Source organism: Gallinula chloropus (assembly GCF_964237585.1).
Source record: "Gallinula chloropus genome assembly, chromosome: 5".
Classification (NCBI taxonomy): Eukaryota; Metazoa; Chordata; class Aves; order Gruiformes; family Rallidae; genus Gallinula; species Gallinula chloropus.
This window is the reverse complement of record NC_140090.1, coordinates 66573803-66597358: the sequence shown is the minus strand read 5'-3', so window position 1 is coordinate 66597358 and position 23556 is coordinate 66573803. Positions and strand designations below refer to the sequence as shown.

The 23556-nt window shown below is 48.3% G+C and overlaps 1 protein-coding gene across 1 annotated transcript in view; it reads right to left on the bottom strand.

Moving 5' to 3' along the window:
* The window catches only part of HPSE2 (heparanase 2 (inactive)), a gene marked incomplete at both ends in the record, with an annotated part of 108650 nt that overhangs the window by 33732 nt on the left and 51362 nt on the right, over positions 1 to 23556 (bottom strand). The window contains 2 exons of the mRNA XM_084265768.1: positions 1848 to 2019; positions 2613 to 2786. Of these exons, the coding sequence (XP_084121894.1) occupies positions 1848 to 2019; positions 2613 to 2786 (346 nt within the window). The remainder of the gene's footprint in view (positions 1 to 1847; positions 2020 to 2612; positions 2787 to 23556) is intronic.

Sequence of the window (23556 nt, the reverse complement as noted above, 5' to 3'; positions counted from 1 at the left end):
GCTCCTGCAGAAGGCAGAGCTCTCGGTAGCACTAACCAAGAGTACTGAAGAGACCTCAGGGAGCTGTTGGGAATAAAGCTGGGGCTGTCAAGCAGCTTAGGCACTAGGGTCTATTTGTTTGTCCTTTTGCAACTCCATTTACAAACACACAAATGAGCATTTAGCCCTTTTGTTTTTGTGTAATCAGACTTGTTCCTCCTCTTTACGCCCCGCCTAGTAATAATGGGGTCTTTATGTGGAAAGACAAACAGCTCTTGTCTCACAGGACCCTGTGGGCTGTGAGGCCATGCAGGCACGTGCCACTTGCTATGAGCTGGAGGCACCAGGGTTTGGAGTGCAAGACATGAGTTTTCTCCATGGGAGAGAGAAATCACTTTGAGTGCCTGCGGACCGGTGTCACCCAGGCAGGCAGGGATGGCAGCAGAGAAACAGCATATAGCTTGGAGAGCAGGCATGCTCATTACAACTCCTTTGGACCAGCACGGGGGTCTGGAGAGCCCCCATCACCAGGCCTGCACACACTTTAACTCTTACCTCCCTTCCCTTTCATTTGAGATGGTGTTTCTGCCACCCTCTCCATCAGATTGTACACCACAGAGCCGGTGTCTGTCAGAGCATGGCTCCAGCAACGGAGAGCTGCCGGACCACCCTGGCCGCGCGACTCAGCTCTTCTGACCCATCTTCCCTGGGACCTGGCTGCGGTGCACGAAGGGCAAACGCAGCAGTAGGACTTCCCTTTCTCTAAGAGCTTCTTGGCTCTCATCCCTGTTGTTTTTCTTACTCAGCCTGCTCCTCCTGGCGCTAATAGATTTCCTGCTGATGAAGGCTACTACAACAGTTTGTAACTCACTCCACACCACACCGAACACCAGGGCTCCGGGCAAGTGTTGCATCCATGTGGCATCAGTGGCAGCCGTGGTGTGGGCACAGGGGCTGCTCCCCCGCTTTCATCAGCAGGAGGGGTGCTGGCGTCACAGCTGGTTCCACCAGCTTTATGGCTTCTTTGTGCTGCCGCAGCAGAGCTGAGAATCTGGCCCTGGCTCCCTCCCTGCCTCGCCGGGGACTGCATCAGTGTGCTGTTTATTGTTTCTGCCAGATCATTCATGCAGATGTTAATGAATGCTAGACCCAGCTTTGCTCCCAGCAGAGTCCCTTCCACACCTCCCCCTGCCCAGCCCTCTGTGCTGGAGTTTCTGTTTACAGTCCTGCAGGGAATTTCCCCTCTGCTGCAGAGTCTTTGGGCCACACAGTCCCAATTCCTGCTGCCAGCAGGCTCCCACACCTCCCTGGTTCCTGTAGCTGTCCAATGTCACTTCCAGGTGTCTGTGTCCCTCACTGTCACCGTTCCTTCTCTACGTCTGGCCTCCCCAAACCACAGACGTGCCAATTCTCCCAGGAGGAAGCAGAGGGCTTGACCAGTGAAGAAAGTTGCTACAGGTTCTTCCTCTGCACAGATGGAGAAAGCACAGGGAGAAGCAGCCACCAAAGAGGAAGAGCAAAGCAATTTGTCCAGTAAGACTAAAACAACCTCTCTGCTGCTAAGTGGTGCTAGCCCACACAACCCTGCATTGTCTTCATACCCAACAAGGTGAGCACCTCAGTCTGCCTGTAACTAGGAAAGAATGGGAGTACCTGGGAGAATGTTAATCAACTCAGCCCAAAATCCCACCAGGGACCTCCGTAGAAGTCTGGAAGCACAGAGGACCATGTCTGCAAGCTGCACACAGCCTCACTGTCTTGGCAGCTGTTGGACATCAAGAAGCCGAAGAGCAAGTCTACCTGCTGCAAAGGGCATCATTTTCAGGAGGCATTTCTGATCTGTTCTTGATCAAAGCAACATCACTTACCCTTCTAGGAGAGCGATGACATTCTTTCTGGGCCTCCCAATGTTCGGCCCATAGAGGTTTGCTCTGGAATAAGTGCGGATAAGCTGCAGCAGGCTTCTCAGCTGGATGTAGTCCTTCCCCAGCTGGCTGCCGTTCACCGAGCGGCCGATTAGGGTTCGATAGTTATTGGGCTCTGGGAAAATAAAAATAGACAAGCAAGGCTTGCCAGCTCTGCTCCTTCATCTGTGCTTCCGGAGAGAGACACACAGCTCACACGCTGTCACACAGCTTGAGCTCCACAGAGCTGTCTGCCTGCTCTGCAGAGCAGCAGAAGGAGCCTCCAAGGCATGGATGAGGGCCATAGCTTGCTCTCCTGTGCCAACATCTCCTCCTGCATCCCTTTTGGTGTGTGAAGGACCTGCACCTTGATGTCATGCTCTTGTTCCCTGCCACTACACCTTGGCATTGCATAGTGGCACTTCTCCTGCCACTACAGCCACCTTACCAGTCTATACAGTGCTGGTTTGTCCACCCCAGGACAGGCTGTATAACCAGCAGCCAGGGCAGAAGCATTTGATGTGTTTAACACCAGCTGATGGAAACATCCACCTAAGGTGCAAACACATGCCAGGTCCACCTTAGAGACAGTGCTGCTTTCTAGCAGGGGCCTGTAAATCCCTCTGAACCCACACTGGCAAAACACCTGAGGAGGTTCCTCTTCTGAAAAGGAATACCTTTCCGCGACAGCAAGCTCTGTTCCTGTGGCTCTCCTGTTCCCACACTCACCATTGCCCAGCTCCCAGGAGATGTTGTACTTCTTGCTGGCACTGTATTTCAGCAGGCTGAGGGCATTGGAGCTGTTCCAGGAGTTGTTGGGATTTCGGCGCAGAGCATTCAGTGCAAAGATCAGGTGAAGGCCAGAGCAGTCAGCAAAGTTATAGAGTTTGTCTAGAGACCTGGCTGGGAAGAAACAAAAACCAGCTTGTAATTCAAATGAAAGCTAGTTCCAGGGAGGTTCAAATGATCCTGCCGTCTCTCAGGCCTTGGCTGCTGGTAGGATGAGCCAGGGTCAAATGCCATCCTCGCGACATCTGTAACCACAGAAATGCACCTGACCTTTGAAACAGGGATAGGATTCCAGGTGTGGGCTCATCTTCTTCCAGCACGAAACTTGGATGCCCTCCACCACTGTGTCAGAGCTAGGGGCCACATTACCAGAGACAAGTAGCTTTATAACATCTCTTTTCATCTGCTCTTGGCAAGGAGAGTTCAGCCTTTTCTGTGCTTATCCACCTTGCATCTCTCTCAGAGCAGATCCCTGCTGTGCCTGGGGAGCAGAGGAGGAAATCACCATCCCAGGGCTGCCAGCTCACAGCCATCTCTCCCGCACACTGCTGCAGCCTGCCTGCTGCTCCCACAGCCCCCCGTTTGCAGCAACCAAACCCCAGCACCCCTCAAGCAGGGTCTCCAAGGCGTGCACCACACGCTGGGCTAACCTCTGCTCTGCACACAGAGAGAGGAGCTTTGTGCCACGGCACAACCAAACTGCTTCTGGGGCGGCCCTCCTGGGCACTTTGAGGGTTTTCTGCCCTACCTGCTGTGCCCAAAGCTCCCTTGCTGTGCTGTGGCCTTGATGAGCAGTGGGGCACCAGCCAGCAGCAGAAGTAGAGACCAAAGAAAGGGCTGCCCCGCTGTTCAGTGAGAACACGTTAGCACAGAGGACTGCTGGCAGAGCCAAAATGCTTAATGCCTTTTTTTTTTCTCCTTTGCTTCAAACTTCCCTAAAAACTCAATAGCAATCAAGTGTCTGACAAAGCCAGTGCCAGCACTAACAGGGTAAAAACTCACACGGCAGTGAGAAGAGCTTTGCTTAGAGGGCAATTAAATAACTGTGGTGTTTTCAATCATCCCTGCCTCTTGAACTGCATCCCAGGACACTCGGCGAGCTTCCTGAAGCTGCCTTGGAGATGCAGCCATTTAACTGTGAGGAGCCACTGGGGATGGGGAGGTTCCAGGTGGCTGGGGAGGGCAGGCCGAGGGCTCTGCTTTCAGAAGAGGGGAAGGAGGCGCTGGGGAATTACAGAGTAGGCAGACCAGCTTCAGGTCCCAGAAAAATACTTGGATAAATAATCAAGCTGCTTGTCAGCACTTACAAAATATAAGGAGATGATCAACAGCCACAGGAATGTGTCAAGAACAAATCACACTGAAGCAATCTACTGACAGGAGAGCAGGGTTTGCGGGCAGCAAAGCAGCTGTTTAGGTCTTATACCTTGATGATTTTTAAGGCTTTTGACATGATTGCACATGATGTTCTCTCCAGAAAGTGAGGTAACCCTGATACAGACAGAACTGCAGTGAGAGACGGGCACACTGAGAGTGGCTACCAGTAACTTGCTGTTAACCGAGGGGTCCAGGCAGCCTGCTCTGAGCCTCCACACAGTTCCAATAAAGAGGGGTATATAAAGGAACGGGGGGTAAGTATGTCAGACTTGATAAAACACTAAGCTGTTAGCGTGCACACCATGGCCAAAGGAGGTGAAGGGGCTGGAGAGGAGGCAATTGCATGAGGGGGGGAGCGATGCCCTGGGACTCCCTGTGCCTGCATGGCTGGACCAAGGTGCAAGTAAGACAGTGACAAGCAGGAGCTGCTCACTCCAGTTGGGATAAGCTGCTCACAGCATGTACATCTGTGTCAATTCTGTTTCCTTTCCTGGTCACTGAAAGCCTTGGCGAATAGAGCCAGCTCTGAGGTCTGAGAAGAATAAACTAATTTTAAAAGCAATGTTTTAAAGAGGGTCAAGGAAATAGCTGACTGAATAGCAAATGTTTAATGGAATACAGCAAAGTCATAGAAAGGAAAAGAAAGGAAAAATGTGGAAAAGAAATTCCTAATCCTTTTCACGACCTTTTTCTAAATGCTACTGGTTTCTTGAGTGAAAAGTAGCTGAATTAGATTAATCTAAAGTATTCATCCCACTGGTTCAGGCACATTAGCTGTTTTTCTGGATGTTTAGTGAATTAGAGACAGATACAGTTACTTAATACTCATTTACTTCAGGCCTCCAGGCAAAAAGCAGCACTGGAAATGAGACTCCTATGAAGAAGATAAGATAGACACCTAAATGACACCATGAAGATGGCGAAAAGGTGTTACCTGCAGTTCTCCTCCTAGAAACAAAACCTTTTTTTTTTTAGCAAAAACCAGTTGTAGTTCTTAAGTATTCAGGATGGGATTTGGTTCATGTTTAGGAGCCTCTGCAGAGGACTGGGAATTGATTTTCCATGCATCCACTGGAGGAAACAAGCCGTCTGTTTATCCCAGTGCAGGGCCTGCCACTGTGAAATTATATTTTCCCCATGACACTTACTTTGTTTCTGTATGCCTGGACACAGAGATGCCACGTGTATCTCACATTCCCCCGTGACTTCCCAAGCTGGAAACCTCAGTGACCAAGGCAGAGAGCTGGGGGAAGGGCAGAACTGCCTGAGGGTCGCTCCTGCAGGTTTCCAGTGGTCTTCCAGCACACAAACTCAACCTGCAGACTGCAACAAGGCTGCAAATGACACAAAGCTACTAATAAACCCATCTCTGCATCAAACCAGACTGTTAATACGGGCACTCTTGCTGTCAAGAGTATCAGGTATCAAGCCCATTTATCTCTTCTATTCTTAGCAGCTCTCTAAGGATGGCATGAATTTGGAAGCACCCGTCTCTCCAGTGACTCTAGCAGAGCTTTGATGACCAGCTTGCACAAGATAACCACTAACAGTTGGTTAAAGGGCACGTCGACCCCTCCTGAGGTGATCCCCTTAAACTGGACACCTCAGTTGCAAACGGCTACGCTTCGATTGGCAGAGTACTGTCATGGGTGGCTACAGCACAGAAAGCAGCACATTGATAAGACCTTGAGCGATGTCCAGCCCTCCGTAAGTAAAAACAGGGCCAAAAGAGAACGCTATAAATATTTTACTGCCATGACTAGGGATGGCCACATTACTTCTGAGTAATGAGAACATGAAGAATCGCAGTATTATTAACAGCTGGCTAAAACTCACTTTGAATTCTGGATAATTGCACTGTTTTTTCTTCATCAAACACAGAAAATCTTCCAGGAATTTAACCTTTCCCCAGCTAACAGATCATTAGGCAAGGCTTTCACAAAGCATTTCAATAGAAAAAGCCATTGTCGTACCAGAATGAATCTTAATAGAGCAGAACTGGATTTATAAGACGTTCTCCCCCCCCTCCACCCAGCACAGAGACTCACACACTCAGCGCTCATGTCCACTGAGCTATGGGAGAAGGAATAAAATAAGCAAAAAAGATTTAAAAAAAGGAAATAAAGAAAAATTACAAGGATGCTGGGAGTCAGCTTCTGCCACTTACTTATGCTCATGTAGCTGGAACGAGTCTAACCAAGGCAGCAAAGCTGTGCACTCTGCTCCCTTGCACCCCACGGCAGTATTCGCTGGCAGGTCTCCGTGGGGATGAGTGCCTTCTCTGTGGGTTAGGGACTGTCAGCCAGTAGGCAGAGACAGAAGCCCCGTAGCCCTGACACACACACACACACAAAAGAAATCAGAGGTCATTTGGGCCATCTCAACCTTTCACATCCTTGGTTCTTGGTTGCGGAGGCTTGGACACATCTGGAGAGTGAATACCGCCCAACGATGCATGGCTGGGTGGCCGCCAGAGAAGATCTGCTCACAATCCTGCCCTCTGCTGAAGCTCTGCACAGGAATTATACATTTTGGCTGTTTGCATGGATCTCTCACCCTGCGCAGAGGGAGATTTCAAAACACAGGAGAAGGTGTGAGGCCACAAATGGTTGTGGGGCTCATGGGACAAGTACACCCTTTGGGATTCTTCCCCATTTTTCTCCTTTTTATATGAGGCTAAATTTTAAAGTTCTCTGAAAAATGGATGCCACTTAACTCTGTGGCACGCCAACACAAAATCTGAGGCATATTAAAACGTCTCTGGCAGTATAAAATAATTGGAAAGACTTTCCAGTTGTAGTTACTGAATTAAACGTTATACTAGAGACTTTATAAAGAACATAGTATTGACTGCCATTTGGTAAGAAGGACAGTTCAATAATCTCTGGGTTTGAAATTCTTCCACTTTTTTTTTTTTTTATTCTGCTTGAGGAATTTGGCTTTGGCAGAGCATAGCATGAAGAGTGGAAATTCATGTGCACTGAGATGGGGGCTGAGATCAGCCAGTGGGCTGAGGGGTGGTGGGGCATGGCACAGCGTGCTGGGGGCTTTCGTAACTCTGGGAAGTCAACCAGGAGGACAGGAAAGAAGAGCCTGTTCTCCCTCTATCCTCACCGTTCACCACGTCTGACTCTTGCACGTACAGCACACACCAGCACCGAGGAGGACTGGGCGAGAGAAAGCTGAGCGTGGAGAGGGCAGCACACACCACGCTCCCCAAATCCTCGGGTTAGCTGACACACCAAGCAAACACACGATAGATGAACTCTTCTTTTGACAAAGCAAATAAATGCTGTTCTAGAAAGTAAGGTTTCAGCTAATCTCGGGTTTTGCTTGACTCTGCATTCCCCATAAATTCTACGCGATGCTTGGAGCGCCCCGGCAAACAGCTCCCAGTGCCAGCACCGGAGCCAGCAGCATCCCCAGACCCTTGAGCACCCTGCAGCAGATAGCGGAGGGAATGGGTTGGGAAAGACCTGGCAAAGAGAAGCCCAAAGAGAGCTTTCCAGGGAGGGGGCAGAAAGGGCAGTACAGAGTGTTCAGACAAGAGATGAGTAAGGTGCCTGGTAAGAGCAATGAATGGAAAAAGAGGGGTATTCACGCTTACTGAACAAGTGGGTACACGGAAAACTATTTACAAACAAATTACCACCATAGTCAGCTGAATCCCATTTGCACTGGCTCTCTTGGGCTGAAAATCCTCATAAAAACACATGTGTGTGGCAAGGACTTAATGTTTTCTTTGCAAATAAATATGAATCAGAAGATATGCAACAGGCAATCAGAGTAACTCCAGACCCATGGGACAGGTCTGCAAAACCGGCTTGAAATCTTCCCATGGATTCCATCCCCAGTCACGGTAGGGTTTCAGAGTGGGAAACCAGAACCCTCATCCACAACTTGAAAAGTCAGAGCACCAAAGAGTAGCCTTCACCATCACTTCACCATCATGGTTCAGAGGGAAAGCAACATCCCACACTGCCCGTATGCACTATAACATCCTGCTTGATCCACTGGATCATGGGAAGATTTTCCTATTCTAGCTGCATGCTAAGATGTTGCTTAAAGAGAATTTTAAAGGTTTCGAGGCTACCAAGAAACCCACACAGTTGCTGGAAATGACATCCTAATGATAACCATCCCAGCTGGGAAGCTGTTTGGTTTTAATTCAGTCTTCTGAAGCATTTTGCTATGCAGTAAAACCACACCGTGTAAAGATGCTGAAGAATTCCCAGGCAAAATTACTGGCAGGAGGGAAAAGTTTGCTTGCCTCAGACACACATTTCACCTGAAATGCTCCCTCTACCTGGTCAGACTCCCGATTTCCCCCAAAGAGGATGGAGGTGCGCGGGGTCATCCCTTGCTCTCATTTACCTCCCCGGCTTCCTTATTGCTCTACGGAGGAGCAAAGGCCGAGGGCATGGTGCACAGGGGAAGCGCTTCCCAAGGCAAGGTGCAGCGTTGGAGGTCTGCTCTGAGTGACAAGAAGTGCTTTGGCAGAGCCTAACGGCGCTATAGAGAAGGGATCTAGTTTAATCCCATCTGAAGAATACCTGAAAGTTGGAGGAACTGGCTTTAATACTGCCAGCCAGTAAAGAAATGCTGCGCACTGTGTGTTAATGAGAACCTGGATTTTATATCCAGCTGGATGACAGATGGGGGATCTGGGGCTATTCCCCCCGGAGTATTGAGGGGGCCTTGTTCCAAGGGAATTGTTGTCATCATCCCCGGTCTTTAAGCAGCTGAACATCGACCCTCGATATTCATTCAAGTCTTTAACTAGATTTTTCATTTCACTGCCAGCGCAGAGGTGATTATGCTGACCACGTGAGCTAGGTTTAGTCCTTAACACCACCGTACAGAAATAGCAGTCTGGGGGCTTGGTGTCAATCTCTCGCCAATAAGGAGCTTGGCCGGCAGCCATGGATTGTGGGCTGAGTTCCCAGCTGGCATATAACTTGGAAGACAACCACGAGGTCTGGGTTCAATATCCAATTGCTAAGGAGTCTGGCTGACAGCCTCATTTTGTGGAATGAATCCCAAATTAATATAATGCTTTTGATACCAGACAAGGGGCATGGCCTGCTTCCAAATGCTGTAAGGGCTCAGATAAAAGCCATAGGCATCGGGTTCAGTGTGTAAATGGTATCGAGGTCGGATAACAGTCAGGATTGGGCTTAATCCTCAGATGGTGAGAAAAAGGAACAAGCCCTGAGCTCTGCCTCCATGCAAAAAAAAAGGAAAAAAAAAAAGAGCTCAAATGAGCAGAATAGCTCTGTTTTCAATCCTCGCGTGGTAAAGAGCTCACAGGACAGTAATGGTTTCTAGGAACAAGTGTAAATTGACATGGAGCTTCAGAAGAGATGTGGGATCTGGGTTCAATCTCCAAATACTGTAAAGCTCAGATAATGGCCAGAGGGGCAATTTCCAAACCCTCTGTTCCAGTCTGGTGCCTGGGAAGGAACCAAGATCACGTTACAGCTAAGAAAGCTGCTTTCTTCTGCTGTATAACTTAAGATGTTTTCCCCTTTGGATCAGGATGAATCCAGCATCTTCTAAAGTTTCAGAGGGAAACAGAGGTGGGTAGGGAGGGAGCTCCAGGTTTGTACAAAGCAGGACAACAGGGCAAGAGAAAATAAGGCTGTGAGCACCGCCTGCTCTCATGCGACTTGTTGGATACCCCAGATCACTGGGTTTGAGCCACAGAAACTGCTCCAGAGCAAACACGGGTACAGCTCATCAGCAGCCCTGCTGCTCTGCAGCATCTGCACCACTGGGCATCCCCAGGGCCGCTGCAGGAGGCAGGTCATCCCACCCAGACAAGATGGTGGTAGCCTTGCGCAAGGGATTGGTGTGAAACAGTGTGCACAGCAGTAACTCCCAGAGCCGCCTCCTGATGCAGCTGGGCTAGTTTGCTTGGAGTTACACAACATGGAATGAAGGAATGCAAATAAAATGCAGAGGAAATATTCAAATACCACTTTGAGTGGGCATTTAAATGGTGGCCTGTTAGGTAAGAAACCCATTTTACACACAGTTTTATCGAAAGTGATATTGCTCCTTTGAAAATGTTTCAAATTTGATAAATCAGCATTATCTTCCTTCCCTTACAACCTAAGTGTGGCCTCTGGAGCTCTCAGCTTTAGCATCAAAGTCCAACCGGGACAGGTCACAGATCTGCAATTACACTACTATAACAAGCTGTGATTTAGTACATCAGACAGACTCTTGAGCAGCAACTGCAGACTCGGGGTTCAAAACAACACACCCCAAAACACCCTCTCGGGGCATCAACTACCCATTCCTAATGGCCAGGGGGCTGGATACAAGCCCCGTCAGCACCATCCCTGCACAGGCAGTGGGAACAGCCCAGTGTTTGACCGTGCAGAGCTACAACGTCGGGGACAGGTTGCAGCCCCAGCTACGAAGCTGCTTTCCTCTGGACTTCACCTATGCACGTGGAGGGAGCGAACCCTCCGGGCTTGGGAACACGGCTGCAGATATAACCCAGCTCCGCTGCCAGACCGTTTGCTGACAGAATGACTGTTTTATATGGCTATAAGAGCAGCTATAAGCGCAGCTGTCTGAAAAGCAACAAAATCTATGATGTGTGTTTCTAAATCCAATGACAGCTGGCAGTGCTGCACTACAGCTCATTCCTTCTTTTACACAGTTTAGCTAAAACACTTCTCTGCGATCGCCCCGATTTATCAACAAACAGCAGTTTCTGGAACAATTTAAAAGCATTCCCAAATAGGCAAGAAGTGGTCAGCTCTTCAAGCACTCAGCGATGTGCAGGCTCCCAAATAGGCAGGCAGCTGGAGATGGACGGGGACGGCTGATGGGGGGACCCAATGCCCTCCACAGGCACCTCAGGAGGAGGAAGGGGCTATGGATCGCATCAAGATGGGGGGCTTGAAGCAGGAGTACCTGGGTAGCCGCAGAGCATTACCCACAGGCGGGGGGGCATGGTGAATCATACAGTTTAAAGCTGGCTTGAGGTGCAAACACAAGCGATTTCTGCGCTGCTAGGGAGGTGACTCAGTCACTGCATGGTGCTGCTCCCCAGCCATGCAGACAGACACCTCCATGTGCAACTGAACCTCATCTCCCAGGTGTGGGAAACCCTGTGCAGCTCAAACCCACGTAGGTGTGTACAAGATAACGCAGTAGCTTGCCATACAGCTGTACACTATAACATGAGGCAAAGCAAGAAGACACAAGGGCAGGTACCATGCCCATGCCCATGCTCACCTCCTCCTACTGACTGCGGGGCAGTGCCCATGGGGCACCACAGGGACCCAAGTCCCCTGTGCATCACTTGCAGCTTAGGCAAGCTGCAGCCACATCGTTCTTCCAAGGTGCCAGAAGTTGCAGGGCAGAGGTTTGCTTTACAAACGTTTCTTCTCAACGGCACCTGCAGCGCTAACACAGCAACAAGCAGGTGGAAGTTTTCAGTGCTTTCCTGCAAAAATTAAGATGAGCAACACCCTGTACACATGCTGGGTAGCTAAAAGATATATGGGTGTGAAGCATGTTTTTAACCTTCTCATTTAATCCCAGTAAAGTGCTTAACCCAGGTAAGCTGTGCACCCAGTTGCCCGTTCCCTTCAGCCCAGCTGGCAGCCCCCATACTCCGTTTTTGCTGCGTGAACGGCTGTCACGTGGCAGACACACGGCTCGATTCCGAAGAGCCTCGCGCAGGGATGCGAGCCAGACCCACCCGACAGCATCCCTGGAGCCGCAGAAGGCGCAGCGCCACGTACCGCACCTCTCTACCTCCCACCCCCTGCTCCCACCCCTCCAGGTCTCTTGCCGCTCCGGAGGAGAGTGACACTGATCAGTCATGCTATGAAGCTGGAATACCACATCGGGAACAAATTCAAACTGAGGGCTTCAGCGTTGCCAAACCCCAACATTCAAAAATCATGAGTCAAACTCCCAAAAATCATGGGACTGGCTCGAGGAACCTGGTTTTAACATAATTCTCATTGCTTGCTGTTTTCAAAAAGCGGTGGGTGCCTTTATAGGACATTTCTAAGCTCTACCACTACCAGGGCAGTTAAAATCTGGCTTGTTTTTATTTTTTCCTTCTGCTGGTAGTTGATGTGCAGCAAAACAACTGGTTTATTTTACAAGTTGTTTGGGTTGGCCTCGCTTCCCCGTGGGTGTGGGCCGTGGCCAGCGGCCAGGGATGGCAGGGGCATGCCTGACGCCCCTCGCTGGCACTGCAATAGAGATGCTCTGCTGTTAAGCAAGGACCTGGCCCATCTCCTTTTACAAGCACTAGCTATTTGGGGAAGAAACCCAGAATCTGCAAAAATCAGGTGCTTTATTTTATGGGTCTGAGTCAACGTTTCCTATCGTGTGAGGAGCCGCAGCCACAGCGCGCCGCTGAAAACCGCCGATCCCAGTCCCGACCCATCCTCTCCTGCCTGCTGACCCCATTCTGGCCATCGGCTGTCCCTGGCTGTTCCTGCTCAGCGGAGCAGCTGATTTCCCTGAGAGGAAGAGGGAGTGACTAGGGCTCTTCACACACTTTGTGAGCTGGGCATCTGGTATTTTTCAAAACTCTAAAACATTTTAACTGAAAACCGTCCTAAAAAAAAAAAGAAAAAAAAAGAAAAAGGCCCAACCAAAAAACAACACATAAAACCGGAAATGTTTCAATCTCAAATCCTTAATTAAAACCACACTCCTTAGTACATAAAGAAGGAAGTTAAAACAGAAATGTACTTTTGCACATTACAGACAGCATTATAATAAACACAAAGCACTGCCAAGAAAGAGGCATTTTCAAGGCTAAAGTAGATGCCTCCAGCTGCACTCAAATAATGTCAGAGGGCTTGTCCACACTGATGAGTGTCATTGCATTTGAACAAGATAGCGAACGACCCAGCTAGGCGGATGGGAAGACAGCAATTATTGGCGCAGAGCGCTGGTGCTGCAGCAAGGACCGCAACCGGCTGGGGTCCATGAACTTCACTGACTTCCCAGAGATCCCAGACCCCAGTCTTAATCTGTAAAATATTTGAAGGAACTGGTCCTGGCGCTTCCTGCTCCTCTGGGCTCACGGATACAGCTCAGCTGGAGGGACCCGGTTTGGCAGGGGCTCTCCCCAGCTAATCTTTGGGGGAATCTTGTACCAAAGCACACGGGGTGGAGTCGGAACCCGATTTCAGAGGCACAGATGAATGGTTCAGAAAAGGCCCAGCCTGATGTGCACTCAAGGAGAGCAGAAGTCCAACCCAGTCCCTTAGCAGAACAGATCAGATCTTTGTAACGGTATCCACCACCAGCTTAACGTTTGCTCCAAGTCCAGAAATCAGACTATCCCTGTGTAAAATTTTGCAGTTCTTTAACATATGTGGTTGAAACAGGCACCAGGCTTCTCATCCAAGCTCACCTGTTTGGCCTTCTAGTGACTGGATTTTGCTGTACTCCTGTCTGCTAAGTTTTTGTTTCTTGTGAGTCACTGAAGATTAAGATCAAGTCTCCTCTAAATATGCTTTCATTAATTAGCATTTTGTGGCAAGTCTTCAGTGTCTTCACAGTAGTGCAAGCTTCCACTCAATTCTGCATCTCTTTGCTGCCCTACAAGCCTTACCAAGCTACATAAATGAACCACTAGATGCAATATTTAGGATCTCACAAAACTGTAATTCTGTGCTGAGGGAGGGTAAAGCTGCTCAGACTCCTGTTTTTCTGCACCAGTTGCAGAGCTGGGCACTGCTGCACAAGCAAGATGGTCTTCTGCCGAGTGAGGATGCTGGAAAAAGTAGTGTTTGGGTGAAGATGATTGATGTGTTTCCAAGCTATAGAGGGGTCTGGAAACTAGGCCTTCAGGGGCCAATCAGAAAAGGCAGCAGGTACCCTAAAACCAGCAGCAGAAAGCTTGGGATATGGCTAAAGGAAAGGGAAATTGTGGAAGGCTCAGATCAAAACTCTGAGAATAGAAGGGCAAACTTCTGGTCATGTTATATGTCTGCATATAAATTCCAGAAGAAGAGGGAGTAAACAAGACTTTTAAAGTCACTGTAGGTAACTAGAGCAGTTAGCCTCAGCACATACTTCATGGAAAGACGTCATTGGAGGGGAATACTGATATAAAATGGTGTAACTTGTTTAGGAAACAGAAGGAAATAGGAAGGGGGGTGAGGGGCTGTATCAAGAATACTTTGATGTTTAAGAGAAGAGGAGGTAAGAAACAGAGTCTGTCCCTGAGGACAGACAAAAAGGAGGCGTACAGGAGATGTCCCACAGAGCTCCATTAATCAGAAATTGAACACAGACACCCTTTTGAGCATCTGACTGAAGCACACAAATATTTGGAGTTGGTAGGAACAAGTAATTTTAATTACATTGGCATCTGCTAAAGAGAGAGCATGGCAGGTCCCAGACACTGGGATATGTGGGGAGAAATTGCTTTGGAGAAGGGAAAGTAGCAGGGGAGGGGATGTTTATTACTTAGATATTATTGATACAGAAAGTTGATTAATAGTCCAAAACTGGAAGTAAATTTGAGTGCAAGTGGTTACAAAACCATAAAACTTCAGCAATTTAAGGCAGTAAAGGAACAACAACAATGGATTAAAGATAATGTATTTCAAAAAAAAGCAAATTTGAACAAATTCAGGGCACAGGTCAAGAGGATCTCTGGGGAAGGGAGTTTAAGACAGCATTTCCCAACCAGTGAGACATGGAGAGGCAACAGCTGTGCTGTGGGTCCAAGGGAGAGAGCAGCAGGAAAATACCCTGCAAATACATACAAATAAGAGTAAGAAAGAGGAAAATCTCAATCCCTAATGCAGAGCAAAAGGAGTAAACAACAAATTGACATAGAGACCATTTTTGCTTTAGTTTTCATAGAAATAATTAACTGTGACATGGCTGTTAATTACATTAATTTTAAGTGTGAAGCAGGAGCAGATCTGAAGAGGGGAGGAATGGATGAAAGACCACTTAAGGAAACCTAAACCACGGGAGTGCTCATCAAATCTGTGTCAGTGTTTTGACAAATGCAGAATATTCATATGCATTCAATAAATACTTTTTCTGCATTTTCACCCAGAATTTTGCCATTAGCAACACGCCTTCTTGCAATAATACTGCAGTTTGCTGAGACAGTTTTACTTCTGTTATACAGGAGCTGCACCTGCTTTGTTCCCTGGGACACAGACACATCGCCAGTACCCTCAGCTTCCCTCCACCACTTGCCAGAGTTTCAGAGGAATACATCTCCTCCAGCTTTACTGCAATGGAGGCACCATTACCTCAACAACTTTTCTTTAACCTTTTAAGGTGAGCAGGGAAGAACAGGCACAGCGACTGCTAGTAAAATAAGCACTCAGAGTTGTTCAGACAAACTCTACAGGAGCTCAATACCTCTTTATCTTCCTGGAGAACAACCCAAAGCTGGCCCAGCCCTGGAGATCAACACTGCAGATACATGGACTTGGATGGGATGGATGTTAAATTTCACAACAGTTGCTCTGCAGCCACTGCTGCCAGCACAACTCCTCCGCATTAGCAAGCACAACCTCGGTCGTTGTGGAGATGGAGAGGGGTGCTCGCACAGCCTGCCAGGACAGTAGCTCCAAATATCATCCATTAATTGTATCATGCCTAGAGGTGGCTGTCAAAAAATGCAGGGAGCCACGTAGGCAGAAGAGGCAGATGAGAGCACAGCTCATTCATGGTACGTGGGACTCTGCTAAACACACAGCAAAAGGCTCTGCCGTTACTCCAGTCAATGAATGGATTTAGATGTCAGATGTTTGCTCTTTTCCAGAGAGACCCTCTGCATGTTTTTTAATACATCTGTGTACCCAACTGCTAAGTGACCTACAGCACTGCCCTCCCTCCTTCTCCCCTCTTACTACTGGAACACAAATCCTTCAACTGAAAATACATCATATTCTGGAACTAAAGAGTCGTATTAAAATCGAGTATATGAGGTGCTGGATTAAGCTAATGGTGTCATTGGCTTGCCTTCTGGGAGAGGGATCTGAGATTTTTGCAGTGTACTTGTCAGATTTTTAAACTTACTCAGCTAAACAAATAACCACCAGTAAGCCTCTGAAAGGGATTCTGCCCCCCAGCCAGAGGAGACAGCCTTCCGAGACAATTCTTGGGGATAAAGGTTGTTCTAAAGAAGTACAGTTTCTCAAGGTTTAACTAAATGCATCTCAGTGGCTAAGTAAACGGTTATCTTTTGGGATATGGCATAATCTCCACTGAAAAATACATGCATGGAAAATCACAGAATCACAGAATTGTAGGGGTTGGAAGGAACCTCGAGAGATCATCGGCTCCAAAGCAGAAACCCTAACTCATATTGCACAGAGAGGCAACTTATTAAAATATATTCCACCACCACCACCACCACCCCCCCCCCCAAAAAAAAAAAGCATGGCAGTGTCTAATTAGATAATTTCATGTGAGGATACCATTCTCTCAGATTGCATATGGGATGTGCCCATTGGCTCCCATCTTTGGTAAATGGGAACCATGTGGGCAGCATTAGAAGAGAGAAGTGCAAGGAAAGGTGAGCCCAGCAAAAGGCAGATGAACACATCATGGCATGCTGAGAAAGAGACAAGGGGGACAAAAAAGGAAGGGTGGAAGCTTTTGACAGCAGAGAACAGGAAAGTTCCCTTATTTGACGAAGGTTACAGGCTTGCTCTGAGCAAGGGGTGAGGTGTTAGCCATTGGAAGAAAAGACTAGGTCTTGTCCTGGGTTGAAATTCTTCAAAAGAATTTACTTTGCAGTTTAGCAGTGACCTTGCTGCATTTATTGCTGAGGGCTATGAATGTTGGAAGCCTGATCCCACAAAATGAGGCTGTTTGTGCATTATTGTACAGCTGATAAACATTAGACTTTCAGAATTAGGAAATTTATTTCTGCTCAGAGCAGTCAAAAATGACTCAACAGATTCTCACTTAGATTTCAGGTCTTCTCCTCAAGCCCCCAGTCTGAAACTTCAGCATAAGGAATTCCCATCTAAGAGAAATGAGAAGATAAAATTCTAACCAACATGCAAACCAGGACTGTGAACACCGACCTGAGCTTCCACATGTTCTTGTGCTGTATCAGCACCAAGGGAACAGAGTGAGAGGCTGGAGACCAAGAGGACAATTCAGACACTAGGAACACCTCCTGGAGAGAAAATGAACAGTGATGTAGGATGCCCAGGACGAAGGTGGCAGCCGGAGCAGCAGACTGGCAGCCCCAGCCTCTCCCCACCAGCCCCAATCCTCAAGAGCACGTGCCAACCAGAGCTGATGGTGGTGTGCTGCTGTGCAACACAACAGCTCTGATCACGGCGACAGATGGTGATGAAGAAGTTGACATCTACAGTGATTTAGGGAAAAATGTGAAATATTGTGTGCGCACGTGCATAGGAACAGATGACTTATGTGTTTCTAGAGCACTTTTGTCCATGCAATCAAGAAGTCACATGTGCAGCACTTGTGTCAGAAGAGGTGGTAGCACTGGGGAGAGGTTTATGAGCTGATGCTTCAGGCCCTAGTTAATCATGATTTCTTTTGAGTGACCTGTATTGACACCCCAGCGCATACAAGTCCTCACATAACAACTACAACATGAGCCTGTAACAACTAGAGGGGCCTAGAAAACCTCATTAGGTTACTGGTGGCTCTACACCCAAATGCAATCTAATCACCACAAGGCCTGAGCAGAAGGCAAACCCATCCTCCACCATGCCCTGGAGCTCTGGTAAAGCTTCCAAAGCCATGCTCCAGAGTGCATCACAGAGCTGGTTTCTAAGAAGCACGTTTCCTGCGTATCCCATTCCTTGACACAAGAGGTGCTGCAAGTCCTATCAGTGATGATTTCCCACTTGAAGGATGGAGATCTGTGAAATTTCCTTAGCCTCTAATGGCTCCTTCCCAAGGACAGACTCGCTAGGAGGTGCAAGATATTGGCAGCTCGAGGGCCCAGAGGAGCTGTTGACCGTGTTTAGGCCACAATCCAGAAGACTTGATTTCATCCAGTGTAAGTGGAGCTGTTTTATTTATTCTAATGGTCTGATGGCAAGGGAGGAGTGCACCCTGGCTGCCCGTGACAGCCACATCCCTGTTCCAGACATGGAGTCCAACACGTAGCCCTGCTCCAGAAAACACGGCCCCCAGGGAGGAGGCACCCATCCTCACCTGCCACCTGGAGACACAGCTTCATCAGAGCCATACTGCCTCCCCAGAGTTGTTCATTGGTTACTTAGAGTTATTGTCTGACCCTGCCCATCTTCCCCAGTCAGGTAAGCCCATGTGGTTGCTCCACATCACAGTGGAGGAGCATTTGAGCCTCCCATCTCCAGCAATGGCCAAGAGCAGACGCCTGGAGGGTGCAAGAGGGGCAATCAAGCTGTGACACCTCCCAGGATATGCTCCCAGCTTCCAGGAGTCAGTGGCACAGATCACCAAGCATTACAAGGCATCAGGGAGCCTTACTTATCCAAGAAAAGCAACTGCAAAAGGCAGTAACAGTAGCCCCAGCATTTCACATGCACTGGTGAGTACGGCAAAACTCAACTCAGAGTAACTTGCTGTCCCATCTAAAGGTCTGAGAGCAAGATGTCCCAGCTCGCACAAAACAGCGAGAGTCTGCTTAGCCCTCAGAACAACCTCACGCCAAATTATAAATAAAGATCCAAGAAGACTTGACACAAATACTGAGGCAATGACTAGAGGAATGACTTATGAAGTACACAACAAATGCCTGCAGGGCTGACCAAATGGAGGAGAAGCTTTTAAGAACTGCAGGAGCTTTCCAGAGGAACAGAATCTAAGGAGCGCCAATTTGTGTCAAAGATTTTCCATCTGCACGTAAATAAATAAATAAGGAAGATGGAAGCAGACAGGGAGAAATCTGCATTGTCCATCACAGAGCCCTATGTGGGTGTAGCTCCTCCAATGCAGAGTCTGAGCTGGACTCCAGGAAGACTGAAGCATTGCAGATGGCCGTCAGTATTCATCTGTGCAGGGCTCAGTGTACTTCATAGATCCAATACTGCCTCTCAGATTAATCCTATGTCCTCTACACATCCGAGGTACTCTCTGGAACTGCACGGCATTCACCTGCCAAAGAGGGAGCAACAATGTTCCTCAGGCAGAGCGTGGGCCGAGGAGAGGACAGTGAGAACAAAGGAGCAAGAAAAGAAGATGTGGAACAATAAGTAGAAGGGAAAAAAGAAATACATTTATTGGCGAAACCATGACGTCCCAGCTCCCATTAACTCCCACTGCTGCTCACCACAGCATCTCAGCATAAGGACACCAGCCTTGCCACAAACAGACACGTCCATGGAGGGAGCAGAGAGGGAGGGATGGCAGGCAAAGAGGGGACGAAGGCAAGCCAAAGAGTGCGGGGGGGAAAGAAACATTTTGGGGTTTATTTTTCACACAGGATTCACAACATTCCTCAGAAAATTTAATTTTGCCGTCCTGTTCTTGTTTGCTAACCAGAACCAATTTAATTTTAAAACAACACGCAGAGCCAACGGGGGGAAAAACATTTTGCAATGGCTCTTCGCTCCCACTTGGAACGGCGAGCACAGCTTAACTCGTTCGGCTCCCACAGCTGCAACACCAGCTCGTGGGGAGCCGGCCCAGGAAGCCTCCGGCCAGGAGGGAACAGAGGGAGGACTCGCTGGCGCCGGTAACCGATAGGACGCAAATGGCTTTTCTCGAGCAACTTGACAAATCCCACCCCACGCATCTGCAGGGGCTGGAGGTGGCGGGAGAGGAGAGCAATTTGTCCCATGGAACATCTTCCTCTCGGCCCAGCTCCCTGCTCAACAGCTCGCTCCGTGGTTTGTAGAAAAAAAATGGCTCATTACTGCACTTAACAAAGAGCAGAAAGCTCCTATTCCTCTCCCGCTACCAAGAGCACGCACGTTGCTCCTATCAGCGCGTAAGCCTTCCGCGGTTTTATGCCTTGTTGTGACAGTTCGGTAAACAAGCTGATAAAATTCAAGCGTTTTTCAAAGGCAAGGTTAACACACTCATGTGCAACCTGGCTTGTCAGAGAACACCAGAAACTCCAAACACGTTGCTTCTGCTTACCATCTGCATGAGCTTACTCAGACTAAAATAACAAAGTGTGTTTCCTGATCTCCGTAAACATAAATAGAGCCATTAAGCTGCGAGGCTGTTTACATTCTGGGAAATAGTCATTGCATTCATCCTGATTGCTCCTTGTCCCGCAACCACAGTGTCCCCACACAGTGCTAGTGGCAGCTCTGCCACAGCCCATGGCCCCACCGACTGCTGGTTAACACCAGGCACCGCGACCTGCCACGTCTATGCCACAAAACCAATGTAAAATCCTTCACAAATACTGTATGCTGCTGTCCAAATTTGGTTTTAAAACTAGAAACAAGGACACACTTGAAGGATTCGGCTCTCCCAGCTGGCAGAAGCAGGAACATTCACGTTTTTTAAAAGGAGTTCTTTTGGTAGGTAAAACCGTAAACATTGCAGCAGAAAAGACCTGGAGCTTGCTGGGGGTGTGCTTACAACAGCTACGTCTTCTGCATCATGCAAAGACCAACGCTTGGACATGAGCATGTAGAGACAGCACAGACTCTGTCCCAGAGGATTTATGTCCTGAAAGAGGAGGTACCATCGGTAAAGCCCTTGTGTCCCAGAACATCAGAGCCAAACGCTGCGCTCTCCTGGCCGAGGCAACCCATCTGCTTGCAGAGAAGAGCAGAGAGCAAACATTCCCCAGTCCCACAGGGGTCCCACCAGTTTGCCCATACAGGGACCTGGCTCCTGGGTGTCGGCGCCTGCACAGCTCCCTGGGAAACACACGCCACTCCGGATGCTGGCCTGCCTTGCTTGCCCCATTATACCCCTAAGAGGTGCTCCCTGTAATCGCAGGAGACCATTGTTTTTTCTTGGCCTAGCTTCACCTGCAAAACTGTAGAAGAATGAGATTCCACATTTGGAAATAATAACAAAAGGATAAAACCGGGCAAATAATGGTGCAGGCCAGGTCACACATTCCCATTTTATTAGACTCAAACCCTCCTGAAAAGAATTTCCTTGAATCCGTGTGTACTAGCTAAGTGCAAATATTTTGTAGAGGACATTCTGTTTCATGAGGTGGGGGGGCTCTGTTTCTGCAAGGGTTACATCATAAATTATCCATTATAAGTTCGGCAAGTTTTGCCTTTACACTATCTAGCACAACAGTGCTGGGCCTGCCCTCAGCTCCGCTTGGCCAGCTCACCCTGTGGCTTCAGACCCCTCAGAAACCTTCCGCACCACAAGGCCAGGAAGTCACATCCCTGTCGCTGCTCTTAGCTTGTATCTTCTGCTCATTCCCAGCTGAAAAACTGCCTTTCCTCTTCTGCATACGGCTCTTCCCTACCCTCTCCCTCTGCCAGCAATTAACTCACTGAAGCATTCAGGAGCCAGAACTAGAGACAATGTAGAGGATAAAGCCACTGTCCCGTTCCTCACCATACCGACAGGGACAACGCCGCTTAGCCCGGCTTTGTGCCCAAAAGCAGGGAGCAGCCAAGAGCCCACATGGTACGAACAAGGATGAGAGAGAAGCGAGTATGAATGCGGCTGCTTTAGCTGCTGATGCTCTGCCAACCACGTCATAAGTAACTATTTAACAACGGGGCTTGTGAAAACCAGCACACCAATATTTGCTTTTACCTTGAGGTTCAAGGCATTCAAGCTATGCAGGCACTGGTTTTGAAAGAACAAAACAAGCATGGTGTCGCGCTTGTACGTGAGCAACGGTGAGGGCGGATATGCCGCAGGAATGCCGGTGCCTTTGGCAGAGCCAGTGTGTCCAAAGGAGCCATCCTGCCTGATTCAGAACCGCTGATCACGCGTCAGGAACCATTGCTGGTTCCAGAGCTAAGCGCCCGCTGGGAGAGAGGCTTTCACCACAGCCCTGTAATTAAGGGGAAATGTTAATGTTACACGTTAATAACTTGGAACATCAGATATCCTGGGAGTTCAGAGAATTTTAAAAATGTAAGTATTTTGATAAAGCTAATCAGTTTACATACCAGCTTTAATTTAACTCCAAATAAATCAGGAAGGTTTGACTTTTTTATGCCAAGATATTCCTGGAGAAATAGAAAGTACCTCGGCATGAACATCGCAAACCTCAGCCATGTTGCAGGCAGGCACAGCGTGCCAGCATGCAGCACCTTGCACTCGTCCCTCTGCATCTAAAATATTTAAAGAATTACCCAACACTCTGCATAATAAACCTTAAATACCCTTACAGTCCCTCAGGTTCACTTGGAGGGAAAGGAGCTTTGGGTGAAAAGGATGCCTGTGGCTGGACTGTGTGTTTTAATCATGTCCAGCCCTTTCCATCTGAGGTGTATGTATCAAGTATCTGTCCAAACAGGAAGGACACACACATGGGATAGTCAGAACAGCTGAAGCTCACGCACTCAAGAAGGAAAACATCTCCCAGTTGTGCATGGGTTGGCTCTGAGGATCAAAAAATACACAGGAGATGATGCCCAGGGACGAGGCAGTCTCAGCCACAGGATGTGCTCAGGCACGCTGCGCTCAGGAACGGGTCATTTCAGGTCAGGGCCAGAGGGGATGCCATCCCCTGTCCAGGGTCAGATCCTGCTCAGAAGCCTCCTCAAACCAGATGGGAGAGGTGAAAGCAGGAGCCCCAGTCCCTTCTTGAGCATACAGCAATGTTTCATTGTCAAAAAGACTGTGCGGGCCAGAACTGTTACTACATTATTCAGCATTAAGAAACATTTTCCACTTAAGAACAGACGCAAGCCTGAAGCCAGTGTAAAAGCACCCTTTCAATCAGTAGTAACAATGGCATCATTCAGTTCTCCTGATGCTTCAGGAGAGATCAGTACTTCTGCCTGTATGGTTTTAATAAAAGCAGCCAAATATTCCAGCGATGGGCTCTTCAGAAAGCCCTGTGGAGGGGTTGTGCACTCGAAAATGGAGCAGGGGATTCACGGCCGTTAAGGTGGTACTCGTGCGAGCGCAGCCTCCCCAGGATAAAGACGTTCCCCAGCACAAGCTGAAGCAGTACAGAGCTGTACGCAGACAGGCCCCCAGAGAGGCAGAAGAGAATTATGAAGTGTTGAGCTAATTAAGTTCACAGCCTTAATTATTGGAGCACTACAGCTGATAATGCAAAACCAGCCTTGTAAACAAGCTTCTATTTTCAACCACTCATGCCAACAACTTTCTTCTGAAAGCATCTGCTGCAGAGCTCAGGCTTGTCCCATCCCAAGGGCACGTTCTGGAGAGTGTAAAAAGGCGCTCTGAAGCCCTGTAGCGTCAGGTAATTAAAACAAAAGAGATCTTGACAATTCCCATTTTTACACAAATAATGAAAACATGATGGAACGTTTCAAACTCATATGTGGATCACGCATGGCTTAAGTGCTGGTTGAAAAAAAACCAAACAAACATGGGAATTCAGTTTTATATATGGCTTCCAAACTTGTAACCTTCAGCTTCTCTT